General features: G+C 36.5%; 1 protein-coding gene across 2 annotated transcripts in view; it reads left to right on the top strand.

Moving 5' to 3' along the window:
• The window catches only part of LIN52 (lin-52 DREAM MuvB core complex component), a 133986-nt gene that overhangs the window by 96636 nt on the left and 13750 nt on the right, over positions 1-23600 (top strand). The window contains exon 6 of one of the 2 annotated variants that reach the window (XM_051977635.1): positions 9699-12610. The exons of the other annotated variant lie outside the window; for it this stretch is intronic. Coding sequence (XP_051833595.1) covers positions 9699-9754 — 56 coding nt within the window. The 3' untranslated portion in view covers positions 9755-12610. Of the gene's footprint in view, positions 1-9698; positions 12611-23600 lie in introns of those variants that run through there. 2 annotated transcript variants of the gene reach the window in all.

Genomic DNA, 23600 nt, shown 5'->3' with positions numbered 1-23600 from the left:
AGAAAACTGAAGAAAAATTTTTATATCCAAGGGCTCTAATAAAGGCCTCATTTCTAAAATATGTAGAGAATTGATTGAAATTTATAAAAATACAAACCATTCTCCAATTGATAAATGGTGAAAGGATATGCACAGAATTTTCAGACAAATTAAAGCCATTTCTATTCAGATGAAAAAATGCTCTAAATCATTATTGATTAGAGAAACGCAAATTAAGACAACTCTGAGGTACCACGTCATTCCTCTCAGATTGGCTAAGATGACAGGAGAAGATAATGATTGGAGGGGATGTGGGAAAATTGGGACACTGATGCATTATTGGTGGAGCTGTGAATGGATTTGTGGATGGAAATGGAAAGAAAAAAAGAATGGGGGAAATTTGGTCTTATCTGTAAGCAATAGAGAAGTAGTCAGTAGGTCAGGAGGAATTGTTAGATGTTAGAGTGAAGAGAGATATTAAATGGAATAATATGTTGGAGAAGACAAAAGGGAGTGGGATCAAAGGAGCATGTAGAAAGATTGGTCTTAGCAATGTTCAGTAAAAGATCATGTCTTCATCAGAGGATAAGAGTGAAGGGGGAAATGGTGTCCACGAATATGAAGGCAAGATAAAAAAGGAGAAAAGGAAATTTACCATGAATAGCTCCATTTCTTTAAATTGTAGCATGAATAGAGATCTTCAGTTGAGAGGGTGGAGGAAAGGGATGTCAAGACAAGCTTAAGCTTGAGAATAAAAGCTTTAGAAAAGGCTGGGATATGTGAAATAGAAAAGCAACTGGGGTGAATTTGAAGAATTTTCATACCGTATTGAAATACGGTCCCAGTTGAGTTTCCTGATTCCAGGCTCGATGTTCTAACCATTGTATTGTCTAACTTCTCCAGGAGTAAAGTAAGTCATGGTAATTGAATAGACCAAAGAATTGAGAAATTATGGTATTTGAGAGAACATCAACACATATTTTGAAGTCCTCTTATATGGCACACTAATAATTGTTGGTGGAGTTGTGAACTGGAACAACCATTCTGGAGAGCAATTTGGAACTATATCCAAAGGACTATCAAACTGTGTATACTCTTTGATCCAGCAGTGTCTCTCCTGGGTCTGTATCCCAAAGAGATCCTAAAAGAAAGAAAAGGATCCACATGTACAAAAATGTTTGTAGCCCCTTTCTTTAGTGTCAAGAAACTGGAAACTGAGTGGATGCCCCTCAGTTAGAGAATGGCTGAATAAGTTTTGGTATATTAATAATTTATAATATTATTATTCTATAAGAAACAATTAGTAGAATCATTTCAGAAAGGCCTGGAGAGACTTGCATGAACTGATGCTGAGTGAAGTGAATAGAACCAAGAGAATATGTATACAGCAACTAGAAGATTATGTTGATCAACTCGAATGGATGTGGCTCTTTTCAACAATAAGGTGATTCAGGCCAATTCCAATAGAATTGTGATGGAGAGAGCCATCTGCATCCAAAAAGAGGACTATGGAGACTGAACATGAATTACAACGTAGTATTTTCACCTTTTTTTGTTATCATTTGCTTTTTTTCCCCTTTTTGATCTGATTTTTCTTGTGCAGCATGGTAAATGTAGAAATGTGTTTAGAAGAATTGTACATGTTTAATAACCTATATTGGATTATTTGCTGTCTGAGACAGAAGGTATGAGGAAGGGAGGGAGAAAAATTTGGAATACAAGGTTTTGCAGGGGTGAGCATTGAAAGCAATCTTTGTGTGTATTTTGGACATAAAAAGCTGTTATTAATTTTTTTTTAAAGAATGTGAGTTCTCTGTTTTATAGATGAGGCCTTTTTCAGAAACTGGCTGTAAAAATGTTTGCCAGCTTTCTGTTCCCTTCTAATCTTGGCTGCATTGGTTTTGTTTGTGCAAAACTTTTTAATTTAATGTAATCAAAATCATCTATTTTGTATTTCATAATGTTCTTTAGTTCTTCTTTGGTCATAATTTCCACAAATCTGACAGACTATCCCTTATTCTATTATTTTGGTCAATACCAATGGTTTTGCCATAATATTTTCCAATTTTCCTAGCAATTTTTGTCAGATAGTGAGTTTTTATCCTAAAAGTTGAATCTCTGGGATTTATCAAACAGTAAATTATTAGAGTCATTGATTATTGTGTCTTGCAAATCTAATCTATTCCACTGATTTACCACTCTTTATTTCTTAGCCAGTACCAAATGCTTTTGATAACTGCTGCTTCATGATACAGGTTTAGGTCTGGTTTTGTTAAGTTACCTTTCTTTGCCTTTTTTCCCCCCATTAATTCCCTTGATATTCTTGATCTTCATCTTTCCAGATGAATTTTGCTATTTATTTTTTTCTAACTATATAATAATTTTTTGGCAGTCTGATTGGTATGGCTCTGAATAAGTAGGACCTTATCTTCTTGTAGTGATAGAAAACACGTACAGGAGAGTGTTGGCCATGGAAATTACAGAAACAATGAAGTCATTGGACAAGTGGGATGCTTTTTCCAGAAATAGTAGTTTTGATTTGGTTTCTTTTCCTCAATCTAAAAGTGAAAAAGTAGTTGGGAAGGAGAGAAGGTTATGCATATGAATGAATAGAGGGTCTGAGCTGGGCTAGATCTGGTGAAACATTCAGGGCAGAGCTGCAAGAGGAGCTGGAATTCTTTGTTGTGGTGGTGGGTGGGACTGATTCAGCAGCATTGCAGGCAGATTTCCAAAGAGCAGAGCAATGAGTTTGGCTAAGTTTAGATGATGATAAATTTCTACTAGCAAGGAATATAAAGCATCAAGACAAAAGGATCAAGGCTGAGGTGCAGTGTCATGGCATGAAGATGTTCAGCATAGATAAATGACACTGGGTTTTTTTTGTTTGTTTTGTTGTTGTTTTTTGCTGAGGCAATTGGGGTTAAGTGACTTGCCTAGAGTTAATGTTAAGTGACCACATTTGAACTCAGGTCTTCAGACTTCAGGGCTGGTGAAATGACACTGTTAATATCAACCAAGTATAAAATTGGGAAACATGCATTTGCCAAAGGAATTTTGCTAACCTCCAGTACAGAGACCAAAACTGAAATAAGATTGCTTATAAGCTTCCCTGAGACATGGTAGTCGTTGCTTCTAACCTATCTTCTACAAGAAACCTTTCCTGACCCCTCTTAATTCTAGTGCTTTCTCTTGTTGATTATTTCCATTCCATCATGTATAGAGCTTGTTGATATATAGTTGTTTGCATTTTGTCTCCTCCATTAGATTAACTAACGAACTCCTTGATGGCAGAGACCATTTTTTGCCTTTTTTTGTATCCCCATGCTTTCTAGGCCTGGCACATAGGAGGTACTTAATAAGTGTTTACATTATAGATAGTGAAGTTCTCTATGTGCTCCTTTTGGTAGATGATAACATCAAACCCCTCACACTGCCTAACCTTCTAATGAGATACATGGAGTGTTTACATCTCTGGTGTGAGAGTTTGCTAGGGTCTTTTCAGTATTGCTCATCCACCTTTGGTGCCCACCTTCACTTAATTCTCATTTGTGACTCAAAGATGTCACTTGCACTACAGCCACACTCTGATAAACCATCTTACCAGCTAAACCAGGTTGATGGTGACCAAAATGCCTCAAACCCATTGGTGAGTTAGAGGGGATGTCTACCTTAAGCACGTGAAAACTTTCCTTGGCAGAAGGGGCAAATGAGAACAGTTTGTTCCAGCTGTCATGAAGTGGAGCTCAAACAGCTTGGTTAGGTATCAGAAGCACCAAGGCTATCTACAGTATCCTGGGCCATCACCAGTTTTCCTGACTTTTGCCTTGACACTGGACTTTGATGACTCAGGAAGAGAGAATGAGACTAATGATTGCCCAGCTCTCTCCCACTTAAATCCAATTCACATCCAAGCTAAGACATCACCCATGCTGTCATTGATCCCCTTCAAAAAACGAAGGACCAATAGCAAATGAGATATGTCACTACTCGAAAGAATTCTGAGTTTTCACATGGAAAAACTAAAATAGATGAAGAATATCTTTTGCCCAGATTATTATATATAGTTAAGAGAACTGAATTCTTTGTGTATCTCTTATCTTGGATAGGCAATATCAATATCTGAAAGGCGTTAGCTTTTTAAAGAATGTACTTCCACCATTGCTCTTTACTCAGTGAAGAAACCTTTATAAGCAATTAAGCAAAACCTTTATAAACAACTAAGTAAATCTTCTTTATTGTACTCAGCTGGAAGCAGAGACAATCTGTGATGTTAAAGGAAGAGCAGAGCTCACCCTCATTCCTTCCCCAACATCCAGAACACTTGTTCTAATTCTTTTATATCTATTCATTGCCTAGTATATACTTGACTCATAATAACTATCTTCCTTTTCTGTTATGGATAGGTCTTCAAGGATGCAAAAGATTTTTTTAAAAGTAGCCAAATGCCATAAAATTGACAAATGCCATTTCTACTCCAAAGACGCCTTCTCTGTGACTGGTCACTACAATATCTTTTTAGGACACAGATTTGAATTGAATAGTGTTTCTAACTCTCCTTTCTGACTTTTAGTCATAAATTGCTGTCCAAATAAATAAATATAAAAAAAATAAGTTGCTCATCAGAGGAAAGACCAGCCACTGGTCTTATGACATGGTATTTGATCTTCTGTTTAAAAGTGTTTCACAGAAATAAGTCATTAATGTTGCCATTTGCTTTATTTTTTCCTGACTGCCCATAAATTTGATTCTGTTGTTTTTAGAGATGTGGGAGAACTATTGGTTGTGATCCCTTCTGTCCTTGTTGCATTTTTCTTGTTATTTTGTAGTATTGGAAGGAGCATCAGGACCAGTAGTTTTCACTGGGGATTGAAAACCAAATGTCATGTCTCTATTTGATTAAAAAGTTACTTAACCTTTAAATTGTTCCCTACATAAAGATCCAATGGAATTATGCTAGGCAGCTGCCTAGAAGTTAAAATCTGGAAAATCTTTGTAATGAAACCCATATGTCATGAGGAAAGGATGCAAACTCTTGGCAGAGTGGGCTGATCTTACAAGAGATTCTGTACCCAATCTTGTTAACCAGAGCGACTACTGGTAATCCCTCATTCTCTCACTTGTAAGAAATCAATCTATACCACTGAATCTTTTTCAACCAGCCACTACAAAATTTACTGCAGAAAGCAGTTTGGGGACAATCATCATGGAAAGAAAGCCAAAGGCAAGGCTAAGTGCAGGATTGCGGGATTGGAAGTTCTAAAGAAGAGGCTATATTAAACCTGGTTCCTCCCTCTCAACAAGAAGAGATAAGAGTCCTCCCTTTAGCCCTGACCTTTTTAGGTAGATACGTGTGAAATTGGGTTTAGAGATCATGGTCCCATCATTCAACTGGCATAAGAATCCCAATTATTTATAGCTGCAGTGATTCCAAATCTTTGTATATATGGAAGTCCTGGGGTAACTTACAAGGAAGTAATAAGATTAATCTAAATTTAAAGTTTCATTGTAATTTATCCATTTAGCAACTTAAATATAGTACATAGCTAGAAACCTCTTTACCATACTAACTGGAAAATTCATTTATTAACTCTATGGAGACTATCTTTTGTTTGTCATTTTGCAATATTTGCAATGCAGCTATAAAGTTCTGTAAATCATGATTGGACATGGAGGAGTCACATTTCTGTTCTTCACAGTATAGATTGTGGCATTTACAGATTGACATATCCTCTGGCCACAGGCATTACAATGCATTAGTAGTGTTTCCTTCTGATTCTTATTTCTCTGAATAAAAAGCGTAGAATCATAAATGTCTGATTAAAAAGGTCAATAAATGGTACTGGCCTGAGACAAAAGTAGTTTTGTTTAGGAACATTGTACTATTTTGTCTTGCCCAAAGGAAAAACTACAAATTGAAAGAGAACCTGAAAAAAACCAACTTAGGAAGAAATAGCCTTGCTCTGTCTCAGAAAGCCAAAAATACATTTTAGCTGTAATAGTTGAAAAACTGGAAGAAGGAACAGAGCTAAACAGGAATAGTAGTCATACTTTGTAAAATTTCTGTATCATTTCTGCTTCTACTTAGAAAAAGAAAGTCGGGGTCCTTGTTGAGAGATTTTTAGTGATATACAATTAAAAATAAAAGAGTGTGTGTGTGTGTGTCTGTGTGTGTGTGTGTGTGTGTGTGTGTGTGTGTGTGTGTGTGTGTGTAGAAGAAGAAGAATACAGAATAGCAGAAGGCTGTCTCCTGCTCCTAATGGGATTTTGTAGCAGCATGTGTGTTTGTTTCAGAAGTCAGAAATGAACAGATGTTGGTATAAATTACCTCTGTGTCTGATGTCTTGCAAATTAAAAGCGCGGTTGGCATCACTAAACAATTTCCCCAGGTTGGGGGGTGGCATTTAGCGGGTGGTGATTATTGTAGCAGGTCGGTAAGAATCTTTAAGCTGCAGCAGAGCACGGTAGCGTGGATAAAGAAATGAGGAATAAAAGGAGAGGTCTGTGAATTAATCAGAAATGTTAACATCTCTGATGACAAGTGAACAGGAGGGCACGTGCTCTGGAGCAACCCCCAACCCACAGTAATTTCTCTCTCTGCACAGAAGGGGCTGGTATTTGCAATCTGATTTATAGGGCACAGCCCTCTTTTGGGGAGCGGAGGTGTCATACATTCGTATATCTCCTATATGGGACTGGTAGAAGAGAAAACTTTCTTCTTTCCCAAGTAGATGATGATGTCTTTTGAATTGCTTCTACTTTTACAGTGATACCTGCCCTTTCTGCAGTTGGATTAGGTTGAAGGGGAAGGAATGATTGAAGGGGAAAGGATCTGTTAAATCCAAAAAGTACAAGCCACTGGAAGAAATTGCAAAGTTCATTTTTTTTCTTTCAGACTCTTTTGATCTCTCAATTAGATTAAATCTTTGCTCATTGTGGCATCATAAAATATTGTCAACCTTTCATTTTGGAAAGACATTGGAGAATAAGATCCAATTTTTTGAAGCAAAAAGTGCAACAAGATGAGTATGTAATTAGTGAGATTAGGGCCGTGTTCCAGGCCCAAATGCTTTTGGTTACAGGGATCCTAGCCAGCTCTGAATTTCTGCGTTGCCCCATGGCACCTTTCAAGAGCAGTTGAGCCAGCTGTGCTCTAGAATCATTTGTTCTATATGCTTTTTGAAAGTCCTCAGGCAACAAGCACCCTAAGGCAGGCAGCCCAGTAGAGTGGGCCAGATGTTTTTCTTTCCACAAAGCAGACTAGACTATTTGCAAAGAAGGCCAAGGCATATTTCTATGATGATGCCAAGCTAGAGGAAGGAGTTTCTTTGGAACTTCTGGAAACTGGTGATGTCATAATACTGTTGCTTCAAGTCTGGATTAAAGTCATATTCTGCTTCCTATTTTGTCAAAAAGCAAGGCATCTGAAGCTTGAAAATCTGGAGTTGTTTGACCTTTCTGAGCCTTAGATTTCCCTATCTAGTGAAGGAAGTGAGGCCAGTTGATCTCTAAAGTCCTCTCCTATTCTAAGTCTGTGATCCTATGATCCTAGTAGAAACTTGTCAACTGCTCTGGAGGATGGAACCCCAGGAGGGTCATACTTTGCTAAAATGAATGAGGACATTGAACTATAATTTTGTGCCTACATAGTCTGTAATCAGAGAAAGTAGTAGAAGAAAAGCCATGGTCAATATGAGAGATTCAGTATTTCTGTTCAGAAACTATTGAAATAGTTGTAGCTTTGAACTTCTTTGGGCTTGTTTTTTCATCTATAGGTAAGAAAAGGGGTTGATAATGTTTGTATTACTCACCTCACAGTGATGTGAACAAAGGGTTTTGTAAACCCTTAAAGTTCTTTTAAATCAGTTGTTTTTACTACAACTTTATTAACCTGAAAGAGTTATTGGATTATTGTCTTTAGAATGATCCACGTTCTTGGGCCACAAAAAGGAACTAATCTCTCCCCACTCAAAAACTTCTGTCTCTGAGCCTTCTGTGCCTGAAACATCCCCAATAAATTTGGTTGAATGTGACAAATATGGAAATGTGTTTTAAAGGATTGCACCTGTTTAATCTATATCATTGCTTGTTGTCTTGGGAAGTGAGAAAAATTTGGAAAACAAAATCTTACAAAAATGAATGTTGAAAACTATCTTCCCATGTAATTGGAAAAATAAAATAATATTGAGAAAAGAAAAAAGAATTTGGCTGAAATAGATATGGCCTGAGCATTATAAGAATTGTTCTCTGACTGGGCCTTTCCCTTCTGTCCTCTGGTTGTTTTGGGGTTTTGTTATTAGGCTTTCTCTTCTTAGCTCTGTGACCAGCCATTGACCATGAACAAGTTACTTAATTTCCAAACCTTGGTTTTCCACATGTATAAAATGGAAATAAAATGATTCTATTATTTTACAGAGTTGAGAAGAACATATGTAATAATGTATGAAGTATTTTGCAAATCCTATGTGAATGCCAGCCACCTTTAAATTTAAGAACAGAAGTAAAAATGCATTCTTTCACTATCTGTTTTGTATCATTCTCATTCCTTCCCATTTTCTTAGACAGAGCCAAGACACCATTAAGAGCAGGGAGTCAAGCAAACAGCCTCTTTACATCATAGGATCATTGTTATCAGGGATTTCAAAGGCTTTCTAACTTAACCCCCCCTTTTTTTTTTCCCTTAGATGAGGTAGCTGGGGTCCTGGGACATGACTTACCAAGATCACATGTAGTAAACATGGATAGGATTTGAACCCAGCTCCTCTAACTAGGGATCAGTGCAGTTCTCACTATACCAGACTACCTATTCTGACTTCTGGGACAATCACATCATACTTTTCACTAGTCCTGAAAGTGGCTAAGAGATGAAATGATGAGTTAAACCATATATGGAGAAGATCATTTCCTGCTACTTTGGACAAAATAAACACAATAGAGGGCTTCTAGGTAGTGGGTCTTGTAATTGAGAAATGTTACACTTTCATTTCAAAGCCTCATGTGTAAGAAAGTAGCTGTATAAACCCTGTTTTGACTACAGCACCAGAGATTGATGGTACTGAAAGTCAGAGAGAGACACATAAACCCTGCCTGGCTATATTAAATATCTAGGAACTGACAATGCCAAGAGAGAGAAGACCAAAGCTCTATAAACTCTACTTTATTATATCATCCATAGATGAACAGCACTGAGGGAATATAAACTATATTATATTACAGCATCCAGGGACTACCACTCCTGAGACAGGGCAAATGATCTCTAATTTCAATGTGAGATTATAAAAATCCAGAGGCCAAAAGCCCAGAGAGGGCTCCATATTTCCAGTTGTATTTTAAGCACATCTCTTTGAGAATAAGAAGACATGCTAGATTACACCATTCGCACAAATTGATAATACTGAATAAGGGAGACCATTTTTCTACTCTGATTGAAAATTCCATTGTGATCTTTTAAGGGAATGGAGATGAGAGGCTGTGGGAATTTTTTTCTGGCCTTCTAAAGCCCTCAGTAGTTATCTTGATACCATTTAGGCTATAAACTGAATCCATGCAAACAACTTGAGAATAACGTTGCCAAGTTTTGGGTGGCTCTTGATTTTTTAACTTATCATAAATATATTTGGTATCAAAACTGAGGCCAGTTTTAATTAGTTTGTCCTCTTTGATGGCATTATCAAGTCTAATGTTTACAATGGTTGACCCTTCTTTTCATTTTTAAATTTCAGCTAGAGAGATGACTCGGGGAAAATTTCTCAACATTCTGGAGAAACCCAAGAAATAAGCCACAACTTAAGAATCAAATATTCAGTGGACTATGAATATTCTTCCTTCCTTCCAGTACAGACCTGACAGCTCTCCCACTGGCTCCTCAGGCCTAGGATATGTCATCGGGAACACACTGCTCTACTGCTTCTATGGCTGTGCTTCTTGTAGAAGACTTTGGTTGGGAGAAAAGGATCTGCACTCTATAAGGATCATCACTTACTATTGTTTCATAAGTATTGAGGCTTTGGTATACTAAATCTAGGTCATCAGAAATTCCTGTTTTATTGCTAAGAATGGAGTTCCAACTTCTCTATTTATACAGAATCTATGTGGGACTTACTTTGCCTCCTTATGATGTCTTTATTGGTCTGATTTAATGTTATATCTGGTCTAAATCATGCCATTTGAATCTGCTGCTTGTTGAGTAGGCTCTTTAGTCATATTGATCTCTTAGATGGGTTGTCTATGATAAGAAAAGATGACTGACTGGGGACTTGGAATTGGCCCGTATAGGATTCCATCTATCCTGAAGTAGCCTAGTATGTTCTAGGTCCTAAGCATCCACATCCTGAGAAATGGGAACTTCTTAACATATATTCTGATTGTAAACTTTCTTACCTTTCATTATAGTTTCATTTCCTATCATGGCACTTATAACTGTTTCTTGGTAAGGGGTACAGGAATAGAAAGGGCTTAATGGATTGGTCTTTCTAGAATTAGTTTGTATTGTGAAAGTTATGAATGGGAGCTCGTATCATTTTATATCATAAAATAGTATAGTTCCATCTTTTAGTATCAAATACTATAAAAGGCAAAGAAAAAGATTCCTTCTAGCTTATGATTAGCTATGGCAAACAATTCTATTCCAGCCTAGTTCAGTGAGTCAGTGTAGCCCAAAGGTGGGAGAAACTAATGCCATGAAAAGAGAACAATTTGGAAGAGTCAGAAGATCAGAGAATAGAAATCCTATTTAGCTTAAAGAAATGTAACTGTTGAGGGGCAGTAGTTTTATCCTTGTATTCATATTACTTCATCTGCATTAAGACATTAATTAGTTAATTATCTTTCTAACAGAGAAAGGATATTTTGGTTCAGATGCAACTATTTCAAAGCTTTGTAACCACAAATGTTATTGTGGATAGGTTACAACCCCATATATGGGCTGAAATATTACTTTTTTTTTCCCCTCAACCTCCCAGAAAATATGTTGGCATTTTGCCAGTTGCCATGTTAGAAGTACATTGAGAATGTTTCCCTAAACTTCAATGAATATCACTAGCCAAAACATTTGTTTTATGGTAGCAAACTGTCTTTCTTTGAATTTGGAAAGACTTGCTGGTGTTCTTTGGTCTTAATTGTCTAAAATAGTGAGCAAAATTTTCTTAGTTCATCCAAGGAGACACCAGTTAAAAAATTCCTCAATCAACCCTTTTTCTTGTAGTAGAATTACTACTGGATTTTCTCTCCAATAAGATTAAATTATTTAAAATAATTCCATCTAGTGAGGGGAGAAAAAAAATTAAAGAAAAATGAGGAAAGAGGAGAATGTTCTGTTTGGTTGCTATTCGTTTAGATTTGGTTTACAAACTAAAACTTTTGAAATTTCATTTTTAAGTTAAATATGTTGCTGACATTCCTTTATCTCAATAAATGCTATTGAGCTTTGTACATCTTATATATGTATATATATACATATATATGTATGTATGTATATGTAATCTAGCTCCATGTGGGTATAGATGTGTATGTGTGTGTAGCCCTCAAATAATTGGCTGAATGTTATATTCTTCTTTTGCTTATGTATTTTGGAGAGTTGGCACATTTAATGCTTTGGGAAATTAAAAAAATATATATGAATAGTATTGGAATGCCTAGAACTCACATCTGTAATCTGACACTGAAACGACATCATTGGTTCCCTGAGCTACTTTTGTTCTTTTTTTATCTTAATTTTTCACAGCACTTAATTGTTCTCAGCAATGTGGCAAATAGATACTTTAAAATTGCAATATTTATTGGTTTTGTCACCCTTAGAAATGTTAATGATGTATTTTTATATTAATAATATAAGTCTATGTATAGTGTATGTATGTATGTATGTACTTTACATCTGGGCAGAATATAATTTGTATATGCTGTTGCTGTCATAATAAATGTATCTCATTTTATAGCAGAGCATGAAGTTTTTCTAAAAAGTTTCAGTCTACATATTTAAACCCTAGCCATCTTTGGAAAGCTCTGCATTTAATATTAAAGAACCAAGTTATTGTATTGGGCTATATTAAGTATCCAGAAATGGCTTTAAGCTCTTTGGAGAATTTAGCTATTTTTTAAATACAAGGTACTACTATAATAAAGTGAAATTTTAAATATTCGATTTTAAAGCAAACAATCCAGGGGTGGGTATCCTCATCCATTAGCGTACTGCTAACCAGTGGACAATGCCAAATGAAATTGAACCCTGCTTGTTCACCCTGGATTAGTGTAGATTTGCACAAGGGGCCACTGTAATATTTTTTTGGATTCTTTTCAACATTAGTAACTAAATTTGGCTCTAGGCAAAATTGTGAAGTAGCTAATTTGTCTTTGTCATGCTTAAACCCTTCCTTTTCAGCACCTTTTACTTCCCCAAGTGCTTATCCTACTGTTCCCTGAGTACCCAGAGAGCCCTGTCTGATTATTGTGTCTCACCTTGGCCTGCCTTCCCCAGATGTTCATGTTATATTTTGTCATTTATGGACTTGTCATTGCCCCTATGAAGCTGTAAAATTCCTTCAAGTCAGGGATTATATTGTTTTTTATCTTTGTATCTTAGTGTCTAGTACAGTGCAACAAACATATGAAGTGTTTAATAAATGTTTATTGAACTGAATGATACTCCATGCTCTCCATCTTTTCTTCTCTCTCCCATTCATCTTTTCCCTTTAGTCCTGAATCAGAATTTACTTCCGTATTCTATTCCATCTCAGCCAGTGTATTATAGGAAAACAATTCTGTGAGCCCAACCCAGCCAAGATTAAGGTTATTATTGACATCTGCTTGTGTGTTACCCCTATAGGGGTATCTGTATATTAACAATTCCTGGATGTATAAATCCTTAATTCAAAGAAATGAATCTTTGCTGGAATATTTCAGGTACAGTGACAAGTCAATTAGAAAAATATTTAGGGACCAGAGAGACTTTAAATCATGAGAAGGAGACTTGTATAGCTAAGTTGAATTCCTGAATGAAGGCAGACTGTCCAGCTCTCAAGTACCTATTCCAGTAAAACCCTGAAATTCATACCAAGCCAAATAATGATCACAGAATCCAATGAGAAACTACAGTAAACGATTCCTTCTACCCTGAAACTGCACAAAAAGTCATCCAGCAGTGTATGGGCCAACAGAAATGGGGGTGCCAGTAAAGTCCTTGCTTTCCTCCTTACAACCAAAATGCAGATCTCTCATGTCATTCTTTATATTTGTACCCTAGAACTTAGCATGGCCTGCTTCAGGCAGAAAGAGAACTCCAGGAGTTTTCTGGATAACTTTAGTCCCCCATCATTATTACAATATACCTTTGTCTACAAGCTTTTAATCTCTTAATACTTTAGATTACAGTGGTTCTCAAACTTTTGTTCTCAGTATTTTTATGTTGTTAAAAAAACCATTGAGGATCCGTTCAAAGAGTTTTTGTTCACATGGGTTATATTTATGGCTATTTACTATATTAGAAATAAAAAATAATTTTGAATTTGTAGTCCCTCTGAAAGGGTTTCAGAGACCCCAACAATTCTTTGGACTACACTTTGAGGACCACTGCTCTAGAACAATACTCAGAGAGACAGCAAGATGACTAGGTCAATGCAATGCAATGCCAAGGTGCCCATACTTTTCAGGAGGCCTGACACCAGCACTATTTCTGATCTCCAGTTGACTCGTCAGAGATGGACAGAACCATTTCCCAACTGGGGTGTGTGCAAGAAGACAGATGGGTCGAGGTCAACACTTGAATTTGATCACCAGGAGACCTGGGAAGGAGCTAAACATTATATCATAATATGAGGCCTGGTCATAGCATCTCATTCAGTACTAGTGAGGCAGTGTAGGGCCTGCCCATCCCAACCAAGCTTGTAGAAGAAAACAGAGTGATTGTAATACAAAGTGCCAATCCAAGAAATGAGACCAGTAGTAGGAATACACAGAAAAAAACTGAATGCGATGAAGAATCAATAATGGTAACAAGGAAGCTGAAGAGGTAAAAGAAAAGATAGGTTTCATGTGTATAAATGCTCAGAAGGGGAAAAAAACAAACTTCTTAGCTATAAGGATTCTAAGGATGACTAACAAGTGAAGCAAGAGATAAAATATAAAATTAGAATTTTTGAAGAAAAACTTAAAAGGAAAATAAATAGCTTAAAATAGAAAGTGAAAACCAAAGTAGTGGTCTCCCGGAAAAATAGAATTGACATGAACAGTTCAATGACTTTAAAATTTCTCAGATTTACTAGAACCAATAGCAAAATGAAAATAGAATATTTGTCACCTCCTTTAAGTAAAAAAGCCAAAATGAAAACGTGTTATTATGCTACAGGCAAAATAGAGTTCCTAGGGCAAGGACAAGACACTGTCAGGTATCCAGAAAGAGTTCAAATACTAAGGAACTACATTCAGGATCACAAAGAGAATGTTCCAACTACTACGAAGAAAAAGAAATCCTGGAAATCAGTATCTCAAAAGGTGAAAGAAAGAAAGGTTCACAACCAAAAGTACATCCTACAATACTGCATATGATCCTACAGGGGAAAAATACTTTTATTAGAATAGAAAACATTGATTTTATTGGTGAAAAGACTAGAATTGGGTAGAATCTTTGATACACACAGGAGATAAAAGAAATCTAGAAAAATAAATGCATTTGATCATTTGAAAGGGCCTGGATGAGGGAAAATCCCTCATTCTCTCCCATGGTGATTTATTCTTCCTGTTCCTCTTAAATAATCCTCAAATGTCCACATTCTAATTCCAAATTTTATTAAGTATTTATGCATAATTGTGCTGGGTTCTAAAGACCTAAAACCAACAATGAAACAGTTCCTGCCCTCGAGGATTTTTACATTTTGTTGTGGTATACAGCCTGTGACCAAATTAGTACAGTCCAAGGAAAATTGAGTGAGAGAACACAGCAATGGGAAGGACCATTAAAGGCTTCACAGAAGAGAGAACATGGGCTGAGATAACTCTGAAGAAAGACAAAGATTTCAAGAGAGCTGAAGAGAGAGAAAAAAAAGTACATTCTAAGAATGAGAATTGGTTTGTACAACCACTTAAAGGCAGGAGATGGAATATTAAGTTCATGCTAATAATGAGGAGTCCAGTTTAATTGGAATGTTGTTTATCAAAGTATTAAATAAAGGTGGAAAGGCAGGAGAGATCCAGATTATAGAGGCCTTAAAAACTAAGGAGTTTGTATTTTGCCTTGTAGAAAATGAGTCACTGAGGTTTTTGAGGAAAATGATAGGGTCAGACTTGTTGCTTTGTACCAGTATGGAAGATTTAGTGTGTATTTTTCAGTTTCTCTTCTTCATTATCATGAATATTAATCAATTTCACAGTATTTCAGTTCAACAGGTGTCCTTTCATCTCCCTCTGCAGTATATAAGTTGTTATATTTCCTTATCAATGAATTGGCTTCACCTAAACTTGTGTCTTCATATGGGAGTCCACTGAGATACTATATTCTGAAAGACTCTCCTAAAAAGTCCAGCTACCAAATTTCTCTACTCTTTTTACAATGTTTTTTCTACTTGTGCAAGGAGATGGTTGGGCTTCCGGGCAACAGATGGACTGAGATTGTTGGTGAAAGAAGTGCTGGCCCAAGCTTGTTAATTAGCACAGCAATGGCATCACCAGTGCTCCATCAGCCAGCAAAGGCAGTAGAATCTTCTCTCCTCCCATCAGTGTTTTTCCCTAATGAGAGCTAGAAGAGGGACCCTCACAAAACACTGCCTCAGAATAATATTGGGCTTTGTCCCCAGGAATAACGAGAGGTGACAGGATCACTCCGGACATTTCTTTTCTAATTAGCACACTTCCAGCATGGTCTGAGCCAACAAACAGAGAAAAGCGATCGGACAACCGTACGGAATTGCAAACACAAAAAGGTCCGTTCCCGGTAATTAGGTGAGACAATTGCTCAGTCTTTTCTCGGCTGGAGTTTGCCACTAAAGCTCTTGCTGTTTTGGTCCCAGCAACACAAGTTCCATACCTCCCTGGGATACTAATAAGCCCCAAATTGTCTTCCCGCTTCACACAGCTCAAAGTAGACATTTGATTTGGGGAAAATTTGACTAACGAGGAGGTCCAAGTGCTTCTCTCTGCCCCAAGCAGCCAACCACTGAGAATCAAGAGCTGTGGCCCATTGGACCAGAGAAGGAAGAACAGTGGGATTGAAGGTTCTCTGAGACCAGGCATTCTGACACTTGTGTGTGACAAGGACCAGAACTCTGTAGAGAGCTAGAATATCTTGCCCGTAAATGGTCGTCTGCTTTTTGCTCCATCAATTATATTAGTTTAGGGTTTTTTTTTTATCTTTTTTCCTTATGCTCCCATTCATTGATTCACCTGTTTTTTTGTTTTGTTTTCTTTTTTGCAAACTACTGACAAGCAGCCTTCTTCACATATTTTGTATTTATGTGTGTGTGTTTATGCTCTGTTTCTTCCTTCCCCCAGTAGAATGTACTTGGGAGCAGAGACAATTAATTGCCTTTAAAAATGTTTTTATTTCTAGCACCTTGGACAGTGAATACAAGCAATAGGCACTTAATAAAAATTCACAGATTTGAATTGATATCATCTGTAAATTACTTGTTGAATTCTTGTGGAATGTGGTTTTTGTTCTCTTTATAGCCAGTGTTTTGTACATAGTAGGCACTAAATATACACTTGCTGGAATAGGTCGAATTGTATCCCATCACACAAGCCTGCAGCTACATGAAATGCTAAATCTCTGAGGAAAAAATAAGTTCACAGTTTCTTATACAATTCACTGTTTTCTTTGTATTTTAAAATGTCCATGATTGTTAATGTTTATTAAATCCATTATATTCATGCATATACACATATAAAATGAGAGTGTGATTTTCTTGGTAGAGCAAATTGTTGGCAAGAGTATAAAGGAACATGTGAGAGACTGGCATCTTCCTTCATGTCCATTAATTTAGTCAACAAATATTTGATAAGTTCCTACTGTATGGCAGACACTGTACTAAAACAGAAAGTTCCCCTTGCAGGCTCTATTAGAATAGTATCATACATTAAAGCCAAAGAACCAGTTTCATGGAAACACTAATGAAGGAACCTCAGATCTGTTGCAGAAACAGTGGTATACAAGCCTGTAAGACCTGTGGAGATTAGGTTGAGAATGCAGTTTTACAGTATGGTATTCTGCAAACAGTGGCTGCAGCTGAACACCAGAGAAGGGAATTTAGCACATCTTCATTGGGAAAAAAGGATAAATTCATGTTTATTTTCCCTCTTGTACACAAAAAAAACCTACTTCTGACCCAAAGGACAACAATATACACATCCTGAGGTGAAGACTATAAGAAAAATCTGTTTGTATTTAATGTTGGAAGATTTTAAAAATAGTTTCTTCTAAAGTAGCACTTCAGATACAAAATAAAATATTAAAACCAGTGTGTATATGTATGATTGGGACATTTTTCTTAATATGAGCAAATTCCAAGTATAGTATCACTTTAAAAAAAACCCAACATAATAAATCAGCAGATTTCCTCCACTCAGACATTAGTAAAGGCATGTATGTGTGCATGTGTTACATATAAAGACATGTTACGCGTATGTACATATAACACATACCACATGTATGTATAATACATTGGTTGTTATATGAATTGTATTTTGAATGCACTTGCGTAACACAAATGTACACACTGTTTTGCACTAAGACTTCAGTGGATAAACACATGGGCATATATATTATACACAAGTACATTTATATATATCACAATTGTGCATACAGAGGTGCATATATTACTATATATATCATGTGTATCATACTATAAAATATCCATTATTGTGTTCATGTATTACACGCATGTGCAAACATGTGCCTGTACACATGTTTGTGCATAAGGATCTTGAAGGGAATTTGCTTATTTATTGTTTTGTTTTTTTGTGAAGTGATGCTGTAAAAATACTTGGAGTTTTCCTACATTAAGAAAGAAAATATCTTAAGCATATTTATTGTGTATCCTGGTTTATGAAAGTAAATAACAGAGGTCAAAAGAAAAAACAAATATGATCCTATGTAATTTGTAGGTATCTGTTTATCTCTTGTTGCCCTCATTAGAATATAAGTTCCTTGAGGATTTCCTTTGTATCTCCTATGCTTAGCATAGTATTTGGCACATAGTAAATAATTTAACAAAAGTTTCTTGATCTGAAAGAAAGAGCTTATTCCCATGCATGCATATTTTCTTCATCAGCACTGATGATACTCCATTGGCTCTAATCTCTACTGTCAGTGTCCTCCTTCTACTAAGAGCTAGAAGAAAGACCTTTACAAAACAGTGCTTCAAAATAATATTCTTTCCTCAGGCAATTAGCTACCTCTGTTCTCTAACCCTATAGATTCTTCTTTTTCTCTCCTCTTTCCAGATCCCAAGGATTTTTCTTGACACATTTACTCCATTCCCCAACCCAGTAGGAACTGATCAGTCAATAAACTTATCAAATACCTACTGTGGATGTGGTACTTTTCTAGGCCATGGGGAGTGATAGAAATACAACCAAAGAAACTGCCAGGCTGCCCCTCATCCAATAGCAACAACAGGCATAGTAGTGAATCATTTTTTAAAAAACGACTCTACCAAGCATTTTCCTCATTATAATCTTGGAAATATGGTCTTCCACGCCAGAGGAGTTATTTAGGGTGAATGACCTGAATTCCAGGATGAGCAAGATGGGAGCCAACAATAAATTATATTCATAACCAGAACAGAGGATTTTGGAAACCTGAGGGAGGAGTTGGAAAATGTAAAAACCAGCTCTGGGTTAAATAGAGGAATGTTTTTTAAAAATTCATATCCTTTCTTCTATTATGATCCTTAGTTGCATTTCCATGAATAAGGTGACCTCCAGTATTGTGTTCTCTAGTGTGGCACAAAGTAAAGAGTTTGAAACTTGAAATTGGGGCTCTGGGTTCAGATTTTAGCTCTGTTCCCCTACTATCTTTAGATAACTTGAATATGTTATTCAAATATGCCCTTTTTTGAACTGGATATCCTGTGAGATAGCTTCTAGCTCTGAATTTATAATTTTATGCCATATTTGGGAAACAATTATTCAGAATCCAGACAACTAGAGAGCTCAAATAACTGATATTCGTGTCATAATTTGCTTTTGCTTAAATTCAATGTTCAAGTTTGCTATATATTTCAGAATAGATTTGACCCCATCCTTTAAAACTTCTGCATTAACAGACTTTTATAGTGGTTACTTATATAATGGCCTGATGACTCTGAAGCTCTATAAAATCCTGGTGGAAGACTTGGAGTAAGAAAAACTTGAGTTCCACTCTAACCTCAGACCCTTACAAGCTGTGTGACCCTGGGCAGATTGTTTAACCTCAGTTTGCCTCAGTTTCCTCATCTGTAAAATAAGGGTCATAAGAGGATATGTCTCACAGGGTTATGAGGATCAGATGGAGAAATATATGTAAAGTATTTTGAAATTCTTAAAACACTATGGTAGCTATCATTGTTATCATCCTGATCATTTAAAGATATTGAATTAGATTTAACATAATTTTTAATATTGTACACTTCATTGTGATTTATTTTTTTAAAAAATTGGTGACCTTCATGTCCTACACAAATAATATCAAGCCTTCTTTACTTCTATAAACTGAGTCTGTGCTTTGTCTATAGTAATCTGTGAAAGTTATGATCTGACATACAGTAGCTGCATGTTAAATTTTTATTGGTGGAGACTGAAGGTTTGTTGTTGTTCCTCCCTCATTCTCAAAGAGGACCAATGACCTTGAGAGGATGGTGTTTTGACTTGGAAGTGAATTAGATTAAAGTGAGCAGGGGTGTAAAGTCATCAATCTCACTCTCTCCTCCAGGGTCATCTGAGTTTAATGACAAGATATAGGTCAGGACAACTGGATTTAGCCCTGGATGCAGTGGGAGACCTTTGCCTTTTTAAGCAAACTGAAGACTGAAGGCAGAGCCTTATTGAATCCTCAGAGATGATGAGCTAAGATTCTAGTTGCAGAACTCTCAAAGCCATCCTGCCTAAATGTATAGTAATATCTTCTATCAAATAAACTCCTGGGACTTTAGAGACCATCTAGGCAAAAGTTCTTAACTTGAAGTCCATGAATTGATAGATAAACCATTTCAATATAATTGATTTCCTTTGCAGTCCTATTTTGTTTTATGCAATTAAAAGCATTATTTTGAGCCAGGATTTGTAAAATTTCACCAAAGCACCAAAGGGATCTATGACACAAAAAAATGTTAAGGGACCTCTGAGCAATTTTTCTCATTTTAAAGTCTAGAAATGTAACTTGCTTGAAGCGATATATTTATTAAGGAGCAGAGCTAGGAATCAAAGCCAGGTCTATTGCCAGTCAATCAATAAATATTTATTAACCATCTACCATGTGGCAGGCACTATGCTAAATGCTGGAGGTACAAAGAGAGATAAAAAGCAGTACCTACCCTCAAGGAACTCACAATCTCATGAGGTAGCATGAAAATTGCTGTGCACAAACAAGCTATCTATAGGATAAATAAGAAATAATTAACAGAAAGAAGATACTAGAATTAAGAGGCTTTTTTTTAAAAGTAGGATTTAGCTTAAAAATAACTTGAAATAAGCAGGAGGTGGAGATGAGGAAGGAGAATATTCTAGGCATGGGGGTCATTCAGAGAAAAATGCTCAGCCAACATAAACTTGTATTTTTAAGGAAAGAACATTTTACCTCGAGAATCAAATATCAAATTCTCTCTGCATTAAAACCTTCCATAATCTGACATCCCTCCCCATCTCTCTAGTCATCTTACACTTTATACAAACACCCCATTACCACCCAACATACTCTCTGACCCAGTGACACTGGCCTCCATTCTCTTCTTTGCTTAAGACAAATGATTTTATAATTCATCCTCAAAATGAAGTGTTTTTCCAAGAAAGTGAGAACTCTCATCCCCTAACTTCCTTGTCTTCTTCCTCTCACTTTTTTTCCTCTCTCCCCAAATTTTTTTTCTGTGGTGTAAACTTCCTTTCATTTTTTTCAATTGCCTTTCCTGGGCTGATGAAGGCTCCAAAAGGTGAGTCATCCCTTTCCTGCCATATTTGCATTTGGTTTTTACCAGAATTTTCTGAATAAGTATAGTCCAGCCTCATGCAACCTAACCCCGGTAGGCAGTGATCTGCCTAATTAGTATCAGCATGGGAGCTAGAGGTCAGCAACCCAAGCCCTCAGGGTAAATGGCCATTCTCAAAGACACCAGCTGTCTCAAATCAGCAGATCAACACAAAGGAGGTCAAGGAGAAAAGTCAAGTCTAAAAATGGTGACTTTGACGGCTGTAGTTCAGTGAGAAGCTTCTGGGAGCTTTTTAGAAGGTCATAGGGCTTAAACTATCAAATCTCATTCAGTGGTTCTCAATATTTTTTGTTCCAAAAGTTGCTTTCAACAACAATAAAAAATACATTGTGACCCATGACATTATTTAACTTACTCCTAATATCCTGCAATTATTTTCTGCCATTAAATAAGGTGCCATTAAATAAATTTTAGCCCACATCTCTTGGACCATTCTTTGGAACCACTAAATGGGCACCACTAGTCCTCCCTAGACTGTCATTCACATATTTATTTATATGTTGTATCATTCCAATAGATATACCCTTCAAGATCATGGATTGTCATTGTATGTCTGTAGGGTATTAGCCTGACTTTTGTTTACATGAGAATAATCAGTGGCTGATTACACCAATCTTGAAGATTAGAGTGATCAGTTGAAAAGCAACCTCAAGTAGCACTCCAATACCTGTTTGACCTAAGGAATTATCTAATTCTACCCTCATTTTATAGATGTGGAAATTGAGACTCAGTAAGGGGAAGGAGCTCTGCTTATGAGTGGAGTTATTAGCAATTTAGGCTCTAGAGAAATCATCCCAACTCCACTGTGGCATTTCCACCTACCTCCTTAAACTGTTCTTCCCTGAAAATCTACTTAGTACAGGGCAATGAGAAGACGGAAAATAAAAGGAAACAGTCCTTGCCTTCAAGGAACTTATACTCTATTAAAAAAAACCAATACGTCTACAGAAAATTAAATTCAAAACAAGTTCAGATTTCTGGAGGAAGGAAATTAGAAATATAATGGAAGAGAACTAGATAAGTTTCCTGTTGACACTTCAAATAAACTTGAAGGAAGGTAAAAATTCTACCAAAAAGTGGTTAGGAGGCAGTGTTTTAGGCATGAGGCACAGTATGTGCAGACACAGAAAGGGTCATGAAGCAGGTCAGTTTGACAGGTACACAGATTGAAAGAAAAGGACACTGTGAAAGACATGAAAAGCCACGCAGAGGAGTTTTATATTATGTTAATTATATTTTAAATATATTAATAATCTGTTATATATAGTAATGTGAAAATATAAATTTATATTATTTTGTTAATTATCTATTTTAACATAAGCAATACATTAATTATATCTAAATAGAAAGAGCCCTGGACCTCTTGTTGACTTTAGAAATACCAATGTCATCTGTTTGGAAGGTGGATCAGAAAGTGGGGGCGGGGGAGGGAGACTGATGTTTAGGAGGAGGCTCTTATAATAGTCCAGTTAAGTAGTGAGGAGAAACTGAGTAAGTCTAGAGAGGAAACAGATTTGATACATTGTGAGGGTAGAATTGACGAGACTTGGCAACTGATTGGCTACATGGGGTGAATGAGTAAAAAAATGAATATCTGTCAATTCATCGACTAGCATTAAGCAATTACTATGTGCCAGGCACTGTGCTAGATGTAAAGAAAATTATGAAAAAAAAGTTAATCAATTGGAAAAAGAGATAAAAATCTTAAGGAAGAAAATAACTCCTTAAAAACTAGAAATAGGTAAATGGGAGTGAATTTCATTATGTCATCAAGAAATAATAAAACAAGAAAAAAAGAGAGAGAGAGAAGAGAATCTGAAACATTTCATTAGAAAACCAAGGAGCTAACATATTCTATTGGGGAAAAAATATGTACATAAATATATATATATACTAGACAAATACAAGATAATTGTGGAAGGGGAGAAAAGACCACTAGCAACTAGGAGAAATAGGAAAAGTCTAACTTTGAAGAAAGTTAGAGATTCTCCAAGGTGGAAATGAAAAAAGCTTATTTTATATCATTCACTAGTAAAAATCTAATCCCAACCAGAGTGGGTTTTAATTTGCTCAGTACCAGCCCTTAAAGCTATGTGCCATGTTGGGTATGGGATTGGAATAAGAGCAACCTAAGCATTTGCAGTCTGATTGCTCACTAGTGGCTGGGGGTAAGGAGTGGGGTTAGCTGTTACGATCTTTGAGGATCCAGGCCTGCAACAGAGAGGCTCACAGCTGATAATTCAAAAAGTGCACTACCTGGTGAACTGAAAACTATTCACTTTCTGCCCCTCACTGTCAGAATAGTTGGGGCACACAGCTGCTTCCTCTATATCAGGTTCCCAGTAAGCTGTGGGCACAGGACTGATGTCTTCAATCCCTGTAAAAGAAGAGGAAAAGTGAACAACAGACCCTCTAAAAGCTCACCTCCTTCTGGAGTACCCAAAGCTGGCCAGCCTTCAG

This window comes from Antechinus flavipes, chromosome 2 (genome assembly GCF_016432865.1).
Source record: "Antechinus flavipes isolate AdamAnt ecotype Samford, QLD, Australia chromosome 2, AdamAnt_v2, whole genome shotgun sequence".
In the NCBI taxonomy this organism is placed as follows: domain Eukaryota; kingdom Metazoa; phylum Chordata; class Mammalia; order Dasyuromorphia; family Dasyuridae; genus Antechinus; species Antechinus flavipes.
This window is presented reverse-complemented; position numbering and strand designations above follow the sequence as displayed.